The sequence below is a fragment of the Alligator sinensis genome, unplaced genomic scaffold (genome assembly GCF_000455745.1).
Source record: "Alligator sinensis unplaced genomic scaffold, ASM45574v1 scaffold1835_1, whole genome shotgun sequence".
Lineage (NCBI taxonomy): Eukaryota > Metazoa > Chordata > Crocodylia > Alligatoridae > Alligator > Alligator sinensis.
In genome coordinates this window covers 92,553-108,935 of record NW_005843455.1, presented here as the reverse complement: position 1 = coordinate 108,935, position 16,383 = coordinate 92,553, and the positions used below count along the sequence as shown (strand labels likewise).

Below are 16,383 nucleotides of genomic sequence, written 5' to 3'. Positions count from 1 at the left end.
TCCCTACACTACAACCAACCATACCCTTTCAGTGCCTAGTCCACATATATCATGACAACCTGCTAGCAGTTACTCCATTAGGTCAAGTGACAGAGCTCTGTCCTATGGGTCCAAAAGCTTCCAACTCTACTGGTGATCCATGCACATGGTACTATGATTCAAAATTATGCTGTTTATATTTTTCAGTTTGCTCTCATTTAGTAAATTATACACATACAGTTATCCTACAAGACTGTTAAACTACCTGTATATCTTTTATTAGGTCCTTTTAGGCCAGGGGTGGACAAAATGCAGCCCGTGGGCAGGATGCAGCCTGCCAGGCCATTCTATCTGGCCCGCAGGGCCCCTAAAAAAAATGTAGAAAATTAATATATATCTGCCCCTGGCTGCCTGTCATGCGGCTCTTGATGGCTTGCCAACACTCAGTGAGTGGCCCTCCGCCTGAAATAATTGCCCACCCCTGTTTTAGGCACAAACATAATACAACCTTGAATTCCATGACTGCATACTATGTTCTCCCAGCCTCACCTTGTGCATACATGCTGAATATTCAAAATAAAGCAAAATACTGAATAGCTTGTTAATCCACTGAGCTCTTTTCATTCTGTGCACTGAGCAAGTGCTAAGTATTAAAAAGAGTATGTAATCATGTAATTGGAGAATATGCCATAATGCATAAACTCAAAAAGGCATAAGTAAGATTACAGGAGTAACATCCTGGTATTTGTTAACTGTCAAAAGTGCTTGGCTTTGCAGTGTTAATGGTCTTGCAATATAGGTTTTTTCTGTGTGTAATTTGTTGTAGATAATATGAAAAGGGGCAGACGAAGCAAGTGCCTTAGTAATGGGAGAGATATAGGTTGTAGCTCTGATGGTCTAAAAGGCAGAGGCAGACAAAACCCTTGGGGTAGAAACAATATCTTTTATTAGACCAACTAAATAGTAGCAAAAAAAAAATTCTTTCTTTGCAAACTTTTGGGCTCAAACACCCTTTTTGTCAGTCAGAGGAGAATTCAATGATTGAAAAAGTTCTCCCAAGTAGAAAATAAACTTCATTTTGCACAGGGGAGGTAAAGGATGGTAGGGTTCTTCTGGGTTTCAAAGTCCATTTGTGAAAAATTGTTCTGTGACATGGGCAGATTAGGCTGAGACAAGGCTCTATCCATCAGGCTTCTTCCCTGAAGGTGTCAGATGTCAGGAAGGGAGCTGAATTTTGCTTCTTTCCTATTTAGCAATGAAGTTTACATTTCCAAATGGTTAATTACAATATCTTCCATGTTTCAGGGATATAGGTTGTACCTGTATTGGTTTAAAAAGCAGAGGCAGACAAAACTCTTGGGGTAGAAACAATATCTTTTATTAGACCAACTAAACAGTAGCAAAAAACATTTCTTTGCAAGCTTTTGGGCCCAAACAACCTTCCATTTTTTCATACATGGACTCTGAAACCCAGGAGAACCCTAACATCCTGTTCCTCCCCTGTGCAAGAGAAAGCTTCTTTTCTACCTGGGAGAACTTTTACAATCTTTGAATTCTCCTATGCCTGACGAAGGGTTTTTGGGCCTGCAAGCCTGCAAAGAAAGAAAATTTTTGCTACTATTTAGTTGGTCTAATAAAATATATTTTTTCTACCCCAAGAGTTTTGTCTGCCTTAGTAATGGGAGGTTAGAGATGAGACGATATTTGAAGTGGATTTCTATACCAAATACTAGTCTTTTGAAAGTCAGGAAGATTGTCCATTTTTCTGAGGAATGCTTTTTAAAAGATTTTTTTAGCTATAAATATGGATATGATTTAATAGAAAGTCTATCTAAAGGTTAATTCCATAAAAGTTTAAGAAGGTCATTTTAACTTACAGGATTACATTGGTGATATCCTGAATACCATTCATACCTTTGGATCATTCTGATTCATAGCTACTGCCAGCAAAAGTCCATCCCTTGCAAACGCAGTAAGCAAGGCTCCTCTTGACTTTACTGGCTCACATTGGGGAACCAGACTAAGCAAAGAACATTTTTGCTGTGCCCACTGGATATGGTAAGGAACAGAACTGCATTAAAAAGGAAGAGATTTTAAAATTGTATTAAGATAGGATATAATGGCTCATGCATTATAAACCTTATATATGAACAAGATCTGCAGAGCACGTCAAAGAAAATTAAATTTCCTATAAACTATAGATTAGGGGTTCCCAGGGGGTATGCATGGGTGGGCGGGGACAGAGCACTGCCACCTCATGCCGCTGCCTCAGAAGCAGGGTCAGGCCAGGGCAGGGCGAGGGCAGCGGTGCCCCTCTGCAAGCCAAACATCCCAGCCAGCCGGACACAGGGGGAGAAGCTTGCAAGAGGTGGCCACCCCCCGCGACCGGCTGCCACTACCCTCCTTCGCCAGCTCCAACAAGCTGCTGAATAGCCTCCTCCCCCGGCTTCCTGACCAGCCACCAGAGGTACACTGTTCAGAAAAGGTTTAAAAACCCTTCTATAGATTATATTTACTAAAATGTTTCTAAAATGGTGGAAGATGAGAATGAACTAAACTTTATTTCTGAGTAGAGAGAGGTAGTTAGCCATGTTAGTTTGAAGTCAAGTGGATGCATCTGACAAAGTAGCCTGTTTCTTACAGAAGCTTATGCCTCTCTGAACCAGTCTCTAAGGGCATCTTTACACATGCTCTGGGGGTGGGGTGGAAGGGATGCTCTAATTAAAGCACCTACAGTGCCTGTCTCGTGTATCCGTGTCCCCATGCTTCAAAATAGCACTGGGGGTGCTCCTCAAATGAGCTTTAGTTAAAGTACCCTTGCTGCCATTTTGAAGTGTGGGGACGCTGATACATGAGACACGGAGGCCGCTGTAATTTCAGTGCAGTGGAGCAGCCTCCACACATCTACAGGCATCCCATGTTGCTACCCAGACCTGCCATCTGCCTTTAGTTCTCGAAGTACAGTAAAAACTCTGTTGTCCGGCATCTCTGGGGTAAGGGGGGCGGGGGTGGCAGCAGCCACATGCAGAGCAGAGCAGAGCAGAGGCAGCACAGGGTGGTGGCAGTGATCGTCACATGCAAGCTCCCCCCTCCCCCAACGCCCCCCGTGTCCAGCTGGCAGAGCACCGGGGGGCAGTGAGGGCGTGGCAGCGACCACATGTGGAGTGGCATCAACACGGGGTGGTAGGCAGCAGTGGTGGTCGTGTGCAAGTCCCCCCCACCCCCATGTCTGGCCAGCCATCCAAAAACTCCAGTTAATAGAGTGTTCCAGTTGGTGAAGTACCAGGTAACAGAGATTTTACTGTATTAGACTACAATTCTGGCCTTGTGTATAAGCTTATGCAAAAATCACATCTACACCATAAAATCTCATTTATTATGCACCCATAGTCCTCTCAATTACAGCCTCTCTCAGCAACCTCTCTATGTAGTATAAGCCTACCAACACAGGACTACTCAGAATCTGAAAATGGAAGTAACGCTGGTGTAGACATAGGATACAGAGAAACAATACTAGGAGATCTACTGAAATGCAAAAGATTGATTAATACGGCCACCTTCCCCTGCTACCAAATTCCCAAACACCAAGACCCGTGGTGGTTCAAAACTGGGCCATATCCCGTGCCCCCCATGGGCCAGGTAAGACTAGACAATGTCCCCTTCCCTTTGCACAGTCAGGCTGGGCTGGGCCGGGCCATGCCCCTTCCCCCATAGGGTGGGCTGCAACTGGGCCACACCCTCTACCCTCTCACGTGGCCTTATGGGGTCCCACCATGTCCACCCTCAGTGCTGGACTGGGACCACAGGCTGGATCTGGCCCATGGACAGGTGAGGCACTGCTCATCTAGCCCGCCAGGAGAAGAGGTTGAGCACCCCTGAACTAAGGCATCTGTACTGTTTAAACCATACAATATGATAGAAGTCCCAGGCGACTAAAAATGGGAAATGCAATGGAGGTATCATGTGGGGCTTCCCAGGCATCTGTCCTGGGGCTGGTATTGTTTAATATCTTCATTAGTGACCTGAAGGATGGAACTGAATGCCAATTTGCATTTGACACCAACCTGAGTGAGGTAACAAATACTTTGTAGCACAGAACTGGAATTCAAGGTGATCATGATAAATTGAAGAAATGCTCATAAAAGAATAGGATAAAATTCAATAAGGACAAGTACAAAGTACCTGATGGATGGAAAAATCAAATGCACAAAAAACAAACTGGAGAATGACTTAGGCTGCAGTATTGCAGAAAAGGGCCTGGGAGTTAGTGAACAGCAAATTGAACAGTAAACAATAATGAACTATTATTGGGGGAAAAATGTCACTTGCATACTGGGGTGTATTAACAGAAGTGTTGCATGCAAGTCACAGGACATGATTCTTCTACTCTGTTTAACATGGTTGAAGCCTCACTTATGAGTACTGTCAAGTTCTGGGCACCACATTTCAAGAAAGATGTAAACTAACTGGGAAGAGTCCAGTAAAGACCAACAAATATTATGAGAAGTTCAGAAAACATACAAAGAAAGGTTAGAAAAAGTGGGGTTTATTTAATCTAGAGAAACAAGATGGCAACCAACTGTGCTCTGCATCCACAGGAGACAGGACATGTTATAATGGATTTAAATAGTAATAGGAGATATTTTCATAGATTCATAGATGTTAGGGTCAGAAGGGACCTCAATAGATCATCGAGTCCGACCCCCTGCATAAGCAGGAAAGAGTTGCTAGCTTGTGGCCATTATTTCTTGTAACCCCCGGGGGCGCCTTGGTGAATAACTACTCACCAATTCCCTTCTGTGCCCCCGTGATGAACTTATAGGCAGCCACAAGGTCGCCTCTCAACCTTCTCTTGCGGAGGCTGAATAGATCCAGTTTCTCTAGTCTCTCCTTGTAAGGCTTGGTCTGTAGGCCCTTAACCATACGAGTGGCCCTTCTCTGGACCCTCTCCAGGTTATCCGCATCCCTCTTGAAGTGCGGCGCCCAGAATTGCACGCAGTACTCCAACTGCGGTCTGACCAGCGCCCGATAGAGGGGAAGTATCACCTCCTTGGACCTATTCGTCATGCATCTGCTGATGCATGATAAAGTGCCATTGGCTTTTTTGATGGCTTCATCACACTGCCGACTCATGTTCATCTTGGAGTCCACTAGGACTCCAAGATCCCTTTCCACTTCCGTGCCACCCAGCAGGTCATTCCCTAGGCTGTAGGTGTGCTGGACATTTTTCCTCCCTAGGTGCAGCACTTTGCATTTCTCCTTGTTGAACTGCATTCTGTTGTTTTCTGCCCACTTGTCCAACCTGTCCAGATCTGCTTGCAGCTGTTCCCTGCCCTCCGGCGTGTCCACATCTCCCCATAGCTTTGTGTCATCTGCAAACTTGGACAGAGTACATTTCACTCCCTCGTCCAAGTCACTGATGAAGACATTAAAGAGTATCGGTCCAAGGACCGAACCCTGCGGGACCCCACTTCCCACACCCTTTCAGGTCGAAACCGACCCATCCACCACGACTCTCTGGGTGCAACCCTCCAGCCAATTCGCCACCCACCGGACTGTGTAGTCATCCAAGTCACAGCCTCTTAACTTGTTCACCAGTATGGGGTGGGATACCGTATCGAGGGCCTTCCTGAAGTCTAAGTATACGACATCCACCCCTCCTCCTGTGTCCAGGCGTTTCGTAACCTGGTCATAAAAAGAAACTAGATTGGTCAGGCACGATCTGCCTGCCACGAACCCGTGCTGGTTTCCCCGCATCATAATTTGTCCTGCTGGGCTCTCACAAATGTGAGCCTTGATAATTTTTTCAAAGACTTAGGATATTAGGAGTAACGCTCTACCCATCAGAGTAGGGTTAAGCACTGGACAGATTATCATAGATGTTCTGGAATCTCCACAACTGGACGATTTTAAATGCACATTAGATAAAACCTTGGCTGGAATAGGTTAAACGGAATGATCCAACCTTGAAGAGGGGGCTGAACTAGATAACTTCCTCAGGTCCCTTCCATCCTTATTTTTCTATGATTTTGTGATTTGAAGACGTTTAAACCAGACCTAAAATATGATAAAGGAAATACAGTAGAAAGACAATGCATACCTATTTAAAAGCAGGAGAAAGAGTTATTTAAGATGTGCACAGGTATATATCAAGGAATAGCAGGAAGAAATTAAGGAAAAATATGGCAAAACTTCCTGATACCGAGCTATATCTAATTCACTGTAAACTAATCTCACTAATGAAAGAACAGTAATCTTATCTCCTGAGATTTTTCAGAACTGGACAAAATAGTAAGAAACGTATAGCAGAAACATTTTTGGCTGGGAATAGTCTGGATCAAGGCTATCCAGCTTTTAAGCCCCTGGGAACCACATACCCCTGGGCATGATCCCCTTCCTTCCCCACCTTCACCCACAAGACTCACCCTCAGCCCCCCACATAGCATGCTATACTGCCCTGCCCCTGGGGCAGAGGCAGGAAATGGCAGCTTTAGGAGGGAGGGGAAACCTGAAGATTCTGGCTGCTGTCACAGCCAGAGCAATGTGGTGAGCAACAGCCAGACAGGAGCCCAGGGGCCACAATTTAACCCCTCACAGGCAGCCAGTTGGACAGCCCTGGTCTACATGGTCTAATATGTTTACACAGAGCACAAACAGAGCGATCGTTGTCAATCGATAAGTAAGGCATGAGTAAGAATACACAATCTACACAGGCCTAATTATTTTGCCTCATAAATGCTGCTAATACTTGCAGGTACCCTTCTGCAAGGGTTGGAGTAGTATAACCTCAGGCCTATCCCTCCATACTCCATGTACAGTAGCCTGTGAATAGCTTCCTGCCAAAAATCAACAGTAAGAGTAATCATATAATGGGACAATCTGCTTCTCAGTAAAACTGAATTGTTTAATATGAAACATTCTGGGCTATGCAGTTAAAGTTTGACCAAATGCATTTATACATTTATGGATAAGTAGCTTGAATATGTTTATAAGTAATGCAAGCCAGTTCATACATGCCAGCTGTTAACATTCATAAATAACTCTGCATACATGTAAACAAACATTTCCATGTATTTGAATATCTAGCGCCAAAATGTTTGAGTAACAATAAAACAATTTTTTATACAATGGCAAAATTTCAAATGACTCTGAACTCACCTAAAGTGGTTTTCAGACCAACGCAGCACCAAAAATGTCAGCATCAAGCATTCCACAGAATAAAACACAAAAGAACACAAGCAGCAGTCACCCAATATCTGCAAAAGAGGTTGGGGTTTTTTGTTTGTTTGTTTTTATAACCTACACACATTAGTCCAGTGTTTATTGCTATTACAATTAAAATCAGACTTCACAGAACATTTTTGGTTAGAAGAAGTTAAGGCAAGCTATTCAAAACTCTCATCAGAACCCTGCAACCTAACTTAAATTATACCAAGACTTATTATTTTGGCTACTGAAGCACTGAATGTCTGAAGGACCTGCCTCCCTAGATGATATCATGATTATGAAATCTCACTAAGAAACTTACTGTCACATTCTGCTAGTTTTCAGTTATGGTATTAGCGGAGAATCAGTGGGTGTGTCTACACATTCATTAATGCACTTTTGCTGATGCACTTTAAAATTTAGTACCTCCATTGTGAGGTACAAGAAAAAGGCACATTAGCCTATTTTAATGCACATTAAAATGTCATGAAAAAACTGCTTTCGCTAGTGCACATTAAAATAGGCTAATGTGCATTAAAGCACATGTGTAGATGTGCCTAGTCATTCTAAATCACTCATGTTTTGTTTATAGACATATGCTAAAAGGTGTGCAGGGATCTACTTTCTCTACTGAGTTTACTTCTATAAGAAATATATTTCCATAGGAAACTTCAAACCTTTGTTTCTTAAAGCATATTTGAGAACTGCCTGCACTAAAAGAGAAAGAAAGAAAAAAAAAGTTCTCACCAAAATAAACTTACAACTTTTTAAAAGGCAGGTGAAGGGATTGGTTTTTCAAGCAAGTCAACTGAAAATGATGCTAGTTGGTAACATAACAGTATATAGGAATATGCAAAATATAAGGGAGAAGCACTTTTTTATTATAAAACTAGCCAATTCCCCGTCAAGAATGATGGGGGAAGGAGGGGCGGGGGGGACAGAGTGCTGCTACCCACCACCCCACGCTGCTGCCACTCTGCCTTCAGCCCTGTGTGCCCCCCCCCGGCCACTCCAACACCTTCCAGGTGCAGGGGAGGGGGGGCAGCTTGCAGGTGGCAGCCAGCGCCCTGCACTGCCACCGCTGCACATCCAGCCAGGTACAATCCCCTCCTCCCTCTCAGCTGTTCTCAGGGCCCAGTGATGGCAGCAGGGCACCACCACTGTGTCTCCCCCTCCCCTTCCCCACTTCTTGCCAGCTTTTGTCAGGGCCAGGCAGCGGTGGTGGCAGCAGCGTGGCCAGAGCAGAGGGGCAAGGCCAGCGCTGCACAGACAACACCCAATGCTATTGCCTCCAAGAAGTAGGGCTGGGAGGGGGGGGCGGGGGGCCCTGCTCCGGCTTCTCAGTCATGAATGATGGGTGTGAGGGCAGGCAGGGATGAAACACTGTCATCCAGCACCCTGTGGTGCTGCCACTCCACCTCTGGCCCCATGCGCCTCCCCCCCTCATCACATCTTTAGGTCTTTCTGCTGGGGGGGGGTCAGAAGTGGGGAGGGGAGTGTGGCCAGTACTTGGATGCGGCAGCAAGGCCAGATGGGGGGGGCAAGGACAACCAGCACCCTGTGCCACTGCCGCCTCCAAGGCTGGGGAGTGGGGTGGTGAGGTGCTGCCCTTGCCCCTCAGTCCCTGCTGTTAAGGATAGTGATCTGCCGTGTGTCTCTGTCTGTGTAGAGCACTCTGATTGGTTGTTTCAGTCAGCATTGTGATTGGCTGCTAAGACAACCAATCAGGGTGAATAAAAGCATTAGAGACAGATGGGCAGACGGACAAAGGCTTTTATTATATTAGAATAATGAGCAGAAAAATAAGTATTTCTTTATGATTGTAGTACAATACACTAACATCTACAGGAGCACTTTAAAAGGACACTGCTTGTGAAATAACTGATTATTAATCCAGGGATCTGGGTTTCCCCGTTTCCCTCGGAAAAATGGAGTACACCGCGGGTTTTACCTTTCACTAGAGGCAAACACGGATTTCTCATTTTACAAGAGAAACCCGTGGATTTTGCCATTTTGCAATGAGCTCCCTGCAGGCTGGCAGAGTTCCAGACTGCAGGGAGCTGGGAGGGAGCAGGAGACAGGGGGTGCCACATGCACATGGCCCCAGGCAGCATGTAGCTCCAGCAGGTAAGTGGTGGGGAAAGGGAGCTAGGCAGGGATGAATCTGCTGCCCAGCCAGGTGGGGCTTGGGGCCCAGGCCTGCAATGCACAGCTGCAGGGCCCCAGCAGGAAGCAGGATGGGGTTACCAGTGGCTCGTCCAAGGGAGGGGGAGAGCCGTCTCCCCGTTGCCATGAGTACTCTCGGGGGGCAGGGGGGACCCGTGTCCCTCAGGTCTGTACCCAAGGCAGGAGCAGACTGTGGGCTTGGGATCCTGCCCTGCTTCCCTCCCCTGGGGCCTCTGGAGCCTGGTGGGCATGACCTGGTGCAGCTGGAAACAGTGGGGCCACGTGGGGATATCCTCACCGCTGCTCCTCCCCCCCCACCCTCCCCCCCACTACCTCGGCAACACGCCTCCTTCATGCAGGGCTGCAGTGCAGGCAGTGGCGCGACACCCCTCAAAGCACTGGCAGGCACAGGAGTCGTGTCACCAGGGCAGCAGGGGGGATATACACTGATGCGGATCAAACTGCAGGACTGCGAGCCAAAACTAGATTCTCACCTCCAGAGCTAAGAGAGAAAAAATGCTACTAGTTTGTTGCTGCAATCCTCGCATCTCTACTCTTCAGATAAGCCCTTACATTAAGATCTCTCTTGTTGGTCTCTAGAACTTAATTAAAATAAACCTCTAGACTCTGCTGAAAATGCAAAGGAAAAGGTTAATGTCCATTCTACATAACTCTTCTATATAAAGCTGACTGTGCTTTGTAAAGCACAAACAAGAAAGATGCTGTAAAATTATATCTATGTTACATATTTGAATGTTCACTATTGTTATACATTTTCAAAAAAAGCACGCAGAGCAATTGTAAAGGAAATAAAAACAGCTTTCAACATGCAATATGAAACTTTTTTTAAGTCTCTCTTGTTAAAGCTTGTTTTGGAACTGCACAGTTAAGTCTGCAAACACTGCCAAAAAGATAGCCATGACATTACTAAAAACTCTTGGTAAGTCTGAGGTTCTATTTCACTTAAAGGAGAAGTTACCCTACTTAAAAAGGATGCTACCTTTTTTTACCTCATTCTTGATGAAATCAACATTCACTCCAGTTTCTTTATCTTCAATGGAAGGTAACACAACTGATTCTTTAGGCAAAATTTGGGACCAACGCCCAGCCAATGAAGGATTTTTAGAAGAGGATGCATTTTTGCTTTCTGTGCTCTCCCACAAGAAGATGCACACTGTAGGAGTAGTGAGCAGCACCTTTTTGCCATCTCCTGATACATATAGATACAATCTCATAGAACACTCTGCAAAAAATAATGTTGTATCACAAGAGTTACTCCTTTCCTGTCTCCACTGGATTTAATTTAATAAATTTTACTTAAAAAGACTAAAAAGACTAACATATCGGAATAGTGTTAGAACAACCTATTCTAAACTGTGCTTAGTAAGTGTAATTAAAAAAAGAACACAAAGAGCAGACTGTCTTGTCATTTATACCAGGAGTAAACTTTGTATGAGGGACACAAGTTGCATGGTGAGTTTCAAATTCAAACTGCTTTCAAATAAACAAAGAAATGCCTTGCATTTCACTTTAGTTTAAACTGCACTGAAACAGTAAGCTTTACAGCAGCCTTGGTCCAATATAATAGCAATAGCCTTTGTGAAAGGGGCAAATGATAAACCTACCTTCATATTTCTTTTGGGATAGTCTTTTCATGTCTGAGATAAATTTAACAGCCTCTCCTTCAGCTACTGCAATCTCTTCTTCACTATTCTCCTTGATCTACACATCAACTTTTCCAGGCTATGAAAGCTTTTAAGATTGCCTCTATTTTGGTTCATCAGTCTTTCCACTGGCTCCCTCTTCTCCAGCAAATTCAAGCTTCTAGTGGTTGTCCTAAAGTTCCTACATCTTAAAGCTCCTACATCTCCATCTTTGTCACTGCTAGTACTTTGTTTCTGCCAGTTACGCCAGGCTTGATGCCCCTTTGTCTGTGTCCCCAAGAACCACCTTTTCATTAACTGCCACACCATCCACAATGCACAGAATATTCTTCCCAGGATGGCCCTTTACTATTTAAATCCCTCCTAATGCTCAAGGTATGTTTATACTTCCTCAGTAGCAATCCCAAGACAGCCACCAAAAAATTAGCCTACTCTTACTCTGCACCCACTACTTGCAGAAAAATATTCTGTGGCTGCTTTTAGAAACGTGCTTAGACGACACTCTGTCTAGGATGTGTTTGCAGGAGTGGTGCTGGGCATTTATCTACCAAAACTATTTTGGGATTCACTTGATATCCCTGGGCCCAAGTTTCTGGAAGGAACTAACGCCTACAGTTAGGACCTATATGGACTGGATGCATAAGCCTGCCAATGGAGCATGCCCAACATACATTGCTGACGCCAGGTTAAGCACCCCTATTAATTTTCCCTAATAGTTACAGCACACATAAAGAAAGTGGGAGACATGGATTTTAAGTTTTGCTCAGCCAGAGGAAACTCAAAGCCATATCTTTCACACCCTACAAGAGGTAAGAACACCTTCCACCCCGCCCTGTTGAAGATGGACAACTACACAGCAGAAGTGTTTAAGAGTCATGGGGCCAGAAGAGCAAGCAAGGAGGAACAGGCCCGTATAGTACAGTTAGGTTAGCACTCCCCGTGAAAAGGAGTCCCCTGTGGTTCAGTGGTAGAATCCTTGTCTACCATACAAAAGACCAGGGTTCAATCCCTAGATGCTTGTACAAATACAGCTATGGAGATACCAAATGTCTGGATACAGTCTGGCCTTTGAATTCTGTCTCGGGGAGATGGAAGGTCTGGGCAGCCTCCACTCCTCCAAAAAAAATCTCCTGCCTACATATAGGCATCAAAGGCCTGGGTGACCTCCCATGCATACGTTGTGATGCAGAAGGATCACTGGTTGCCAAACCCTAGGAAGGAGGGAAATCTGAATTGTACTTCCTATTGCCAAGGGTGTGAATGAATTTATCATTAGCTAGACATGGATTAAAAATAAAGAAATATGCATGGCAGCAGGATTACTGATTTAAAAAAGGACAAATTGAAAATTCTACCTTGTGCCGCTGTGACCACCTTAGTAGACTCTTCAATTGCTGGCACAGTTTTCAAACAGTCTTGGTCTTTATTCCAGAGAAACAGCTCTCCTGTTGTAAGGATTCCTGCCAACCAAGCACCTGTTTGCATAGCAGGGAAAGACTTTTATAACTGTTTTACTGTTAAGCAGGGCCATTTAACTTCTAGACAGCAAGGGGCTGCATATGCCATGCAGGCCACATGCCCCCCCTACACCAGGCCACTTGCTGTGAAGGCCCCCTTCCTCTTCCATCCCACTGTGCAGATCCTCTGCACCCCTTGCTGTGTGGACTCTGGGCCCTGTGGGCCATGCCACCTCACCCTTGGGAGTGAGGAGGGGAAGTAGAAGCCAGAGGAAGAGGAAGCCCAGAGTCCCCGGCAGCAACATAAGATGCTGGAGAGGAAGCAGTGGCTGGATAGGAGCCTGCAAGCCACAAGATAGACCCTTTTGGGCTGCAAGTTGGACAGCCCTGCTGTAAAAATATTAAATGTTAAATATTCCCCTTTTGGGGCCCAGGTCCTACAACTGTCCCCAAGCTGGCAAATTCCTTTGCACATGCAGAGTTGTCAGGTCGGGTCAGGCCCGTCGTGCGGTGCCAGGCGGGGCCAGATTTTACACTAACAAATTTGTCCAAATTCCTATAATTTATAATTTAAAATAAATAAAAATTCAGTTCTGAATGTATAAAATGTTAATACTTAACCATTTTGTGATGTTGTTAAGACAGCTACATTTTTCAGCAGTGTCTGTAGTCGAGGAATTTTCTTTTTTGTCTTTCCTGATACCAGGTTAATTTCATTTATACGTTTAGCATCTAAAAGAAAAACTGCTTCTTTTTCCTGTTGAAAGATAAAATGTATCTCTCATTTTTTTAAAGAATCTATTTTCTATTTTGCATGAAAAATGGTGCTGACAGATGTGGTAATTGGATTAAACCAATGGAGGGGAAGGTTATTTATTGATTAAATACAAAATATAAAAATTAAGAGCACAGTTAAGCTCTTGAAAGTCCTGAGAAAATGAAGTTAAGACTATAACCCCAATCTTAACATGACCCTTCTCAGCAATGGTTTATAATACAGGGCCATATTTAGCCCCCACTTATGCTAGAACTGAATTTGGCCTAGAAGATTTAATTATTAGTCTGATCCCCAACTCCTTCCTTCAGCAACTGATATCTAAATTAATAACTAATGTGGTACCTATAAACCATTTCCTGAAGATGTTAATATAAGGACTCTTACCTGTCCCAGCCAGGAAATGCGAGGCCAAGGCCTCCTTTGCTTGATACATGTAGAAATTAGAACATCTAACTTAATCTCCATGCTTAATAACATTCCAAGTTACCATAACTACTGAAAAAAAATGTTGGATGGTGGTGTATCAACAGATCTGTAAAGAATCAGAAAAATTGTTAGGTTTATTTTTTAAAATAACATAAATGTTAAAGTTTCTATACACAACATAAACAGAATTCGAATCTATGTAATTCCTAAAATAAATCTGACTGGTGGACTACTTGGATTTCTGTTGTATTGATTTCTGGTAGATTAAAACGCAGTCAATTTTCTCTGTTTAAACTCTGGCTGTTCATGCTTACTTATATGTGGTTATATGGTATAGTTTCACAATACATGCTGAGTTTCAATTTAACTAATGTGAAAAATCACTGTAAAACCAAAGTTGGAAGCCAGGAGGAAAGAAGAAGGAAATCTGTAGGTTAATAGTGTCATGATAAACAGCAGCCTTATGCAAAACTAAACTTTGTAAGTTCAAAGGGGAACTGAAAAATCAAGACACACACTTGTGTTGAGAAGCAGATTTCTAGTACAGCTTGTTATTGTCTGGTGCGGGGGTGGGGGGACGACGACACGACGGACGACAGAATGAGGCACACGGTTCTGCAGTGTATGTAGTTTCAACCTCATGCAGAACACAGCCTTCTGAAATGTCCAAAACCCCTCTATAAGATCAACCTATAACAACAAAGGTGATGTTTATTTGAAATATTGCAGGCTAAAATCTATACCTTTCATAGGCTGCTTTAACTTCTGTTACTCAGAGAGAAGCAGTGCTGTAAGGCCACTGCAGTTGGCAGGCTGTAGGCCAGTTAAAAGTGAATGAGGAACACCTTACACATCTGTTCAGAGAGAGAGAGGCCAGGTGACTGGAAGGGGACAGAGTCTAGGAGTCTAAGCGTGGGTCCTGGGTTTGATTCTTTTTCTGACCCAGATCCCAGAGGGGAAAGATGCTCTTCAGGATGAGACAAAGACTGCAAGCATCTCAGAGATGCACGTTGTTTCTGCTAAACCAGGAGTTGTCCCGTGGAGCCACTCGATCTGGCCCATAAATGCAGGGCTTCTGCAGCAGGCATCCATCCCTTTGCTGCTGCAAGGATGAGCACTGGTGGCAGTCTGGTCCTAGCAAACACCTGCTTCTTACCTGTGGTGGATCATTTTGTCCTACAGCCAGAGAAGGCTTCCTACCACAACATTAAACAGGGAGCTGTGTAACTCAGTTGGTATGGTGACTGGCTACAGACTAGAAGGACCTGGGTTTGATCCCAGTGAGGGTGACAGGTATCCACTTCCAACATGGCCCTGGGATTCCCCCAACTCCCCATCTGACGGGTCCTAGGTGCTATCTTTGGGGAAAAGGGAGCCCTGCGAAAGGACAGAGGCACCCTGCTCAGAATTAGTGTTAAGTCAGATCAAGGTGGCTCAAAGAAGAGTAAGTTAGGGCATCTCTGGTAGTCTGAGGGCAGCCTCCCAAATTTACACTATTATCCTCAATGCATGGCAGGCAAGGATGGGGTTAACCCGAGTGAAAAACAGGCTGGGAGGTGGCTGCAAGAAGATACCATAGCCTCCTTTGGAGGCAGGTCCATATTGCCCAAGACAAGACAGCATATGGTCACATATACCCAGATTAATAACTATATTAACGGTAGGGAACTATGAATCGTGATCTTGTTCTGACCTATAAGGAAGAACTGATTGCCACTGTAAAGGTGACAGGAAACTTGGGAGGAGGCGATCGTGACACGATGGAAACCATCCTTCAAAGGGACAACAGGAGAATAACAAAAAAGGGGCACCGCACTTTAAAAGGGTTAACCTGAGAACTAGTAATGACTAAACAGACTGTAAGCTAAAAGGGTCCAGGAGGGTGGGCAGTACACCTAAAGGATATAACACTAGAGGCAAAAGCAGCAGCAATTTCAACATCATACAGACAAGAATTGCTTCAGGATATTGCTCTATACAAGAAGCACCTTAGGTACCTCAAAATCAAGGGAAATAGTGAATGGAAAGAAGGGGAAGAAAACTATACTAAGGAGTAACAAGCATCTAGAGGGACAAAATAACGCAAAGGTTGAAAGCTAAGTGACAAGGGATGTTAAAACAAAAGGATTCTCTACAAATAGGTTGGAAATACCGCGGGCCCATGGCTCAGCAGCGATGTCAAGCTATGAAAACAGGCAAAGGAGGCAGCACCGCACACCCTGCCCTCCTCTTCCTCCTCCTCCCCCTGCAATAGGGTCTCGGATCAGCCTAAAACGGGTGGTGGAGCCCATGGGCACCGCAGCCCACCCGCCCCACCGGGCCAGGACCGGTTGCACCGGGGAGGGAGGCACCATACACCCACGTGGCTCTTCTCCGCTTTACCAGCACCCAAACCCCAATGAGTCAGGAGCCAGGGTGCCACAGTCCTTGCGGGTCTGGCACTGCGTCGGGCCATTTTACAGGGCGGCACCTGCTCAACGACTTCCCTCCCTCCCCCCGCCCCGGTCCCTCTTAAGCCACCCTAACGTAAAGGGAAGGGAAGGAGCCGAGGCCTGCCACCCAGCGTTTGAAATGGGAGCGAGTCATCCCGGGGGCGGAAGGGAACGGGGGTGCTCACCTCCAGCCCACGGCGAGCAATGGCCCTGGCACAACCCGTGCAACATTTCCAAACGAGACCTAACAGGCGGGGCGGCCACAGGCCCCTTCC

At 45.1% G+C, this 16,383-nt stretch overlaps 1 protein-coding gene across 1 annotated transcript in view; it reads right to left on the bottom strand.

Moving 5' to 3' along the window:
* LOC102388321 (protein JBTS17) overlaps positions 1–16,383 on the bottom strand; it is a gene marked incomplete at its 3' end in the record, with an annotated part of 41,135 nt that extends 24,752 nt beyond the window's left edge. The window contains exons 1-8 of the mRNA XM_006038763.3: positions 16,294–16,383; positions 14,193–14,366; positions 13,635–13,782; positions 13,094–13,229; positions 12,371–12,490; positions 10,362–10,594; positions 7,138–7,235; positions 1,894–2,050 (exon numbers count right to left, since the gene is read on the bottom strand). Coding sequence (XP_006038825.2) covers positions 1,894–2,050; positions 7,138–7,235; positions 10,362–10,594; positions 12,371–12,490; positions 13,094–13,229; positions 13,635–13,727 — 837 coding nt within the window. The remainder of the gene's footprint in view (positions 1–1,893; positions 2,051–7,137; positions 7,236–10,361; positions 10,595–12,370; positions 12,491–13,093; positions 13,230–13,634; positions 13,783–14,192; positions 14,367–16,293) is intronic.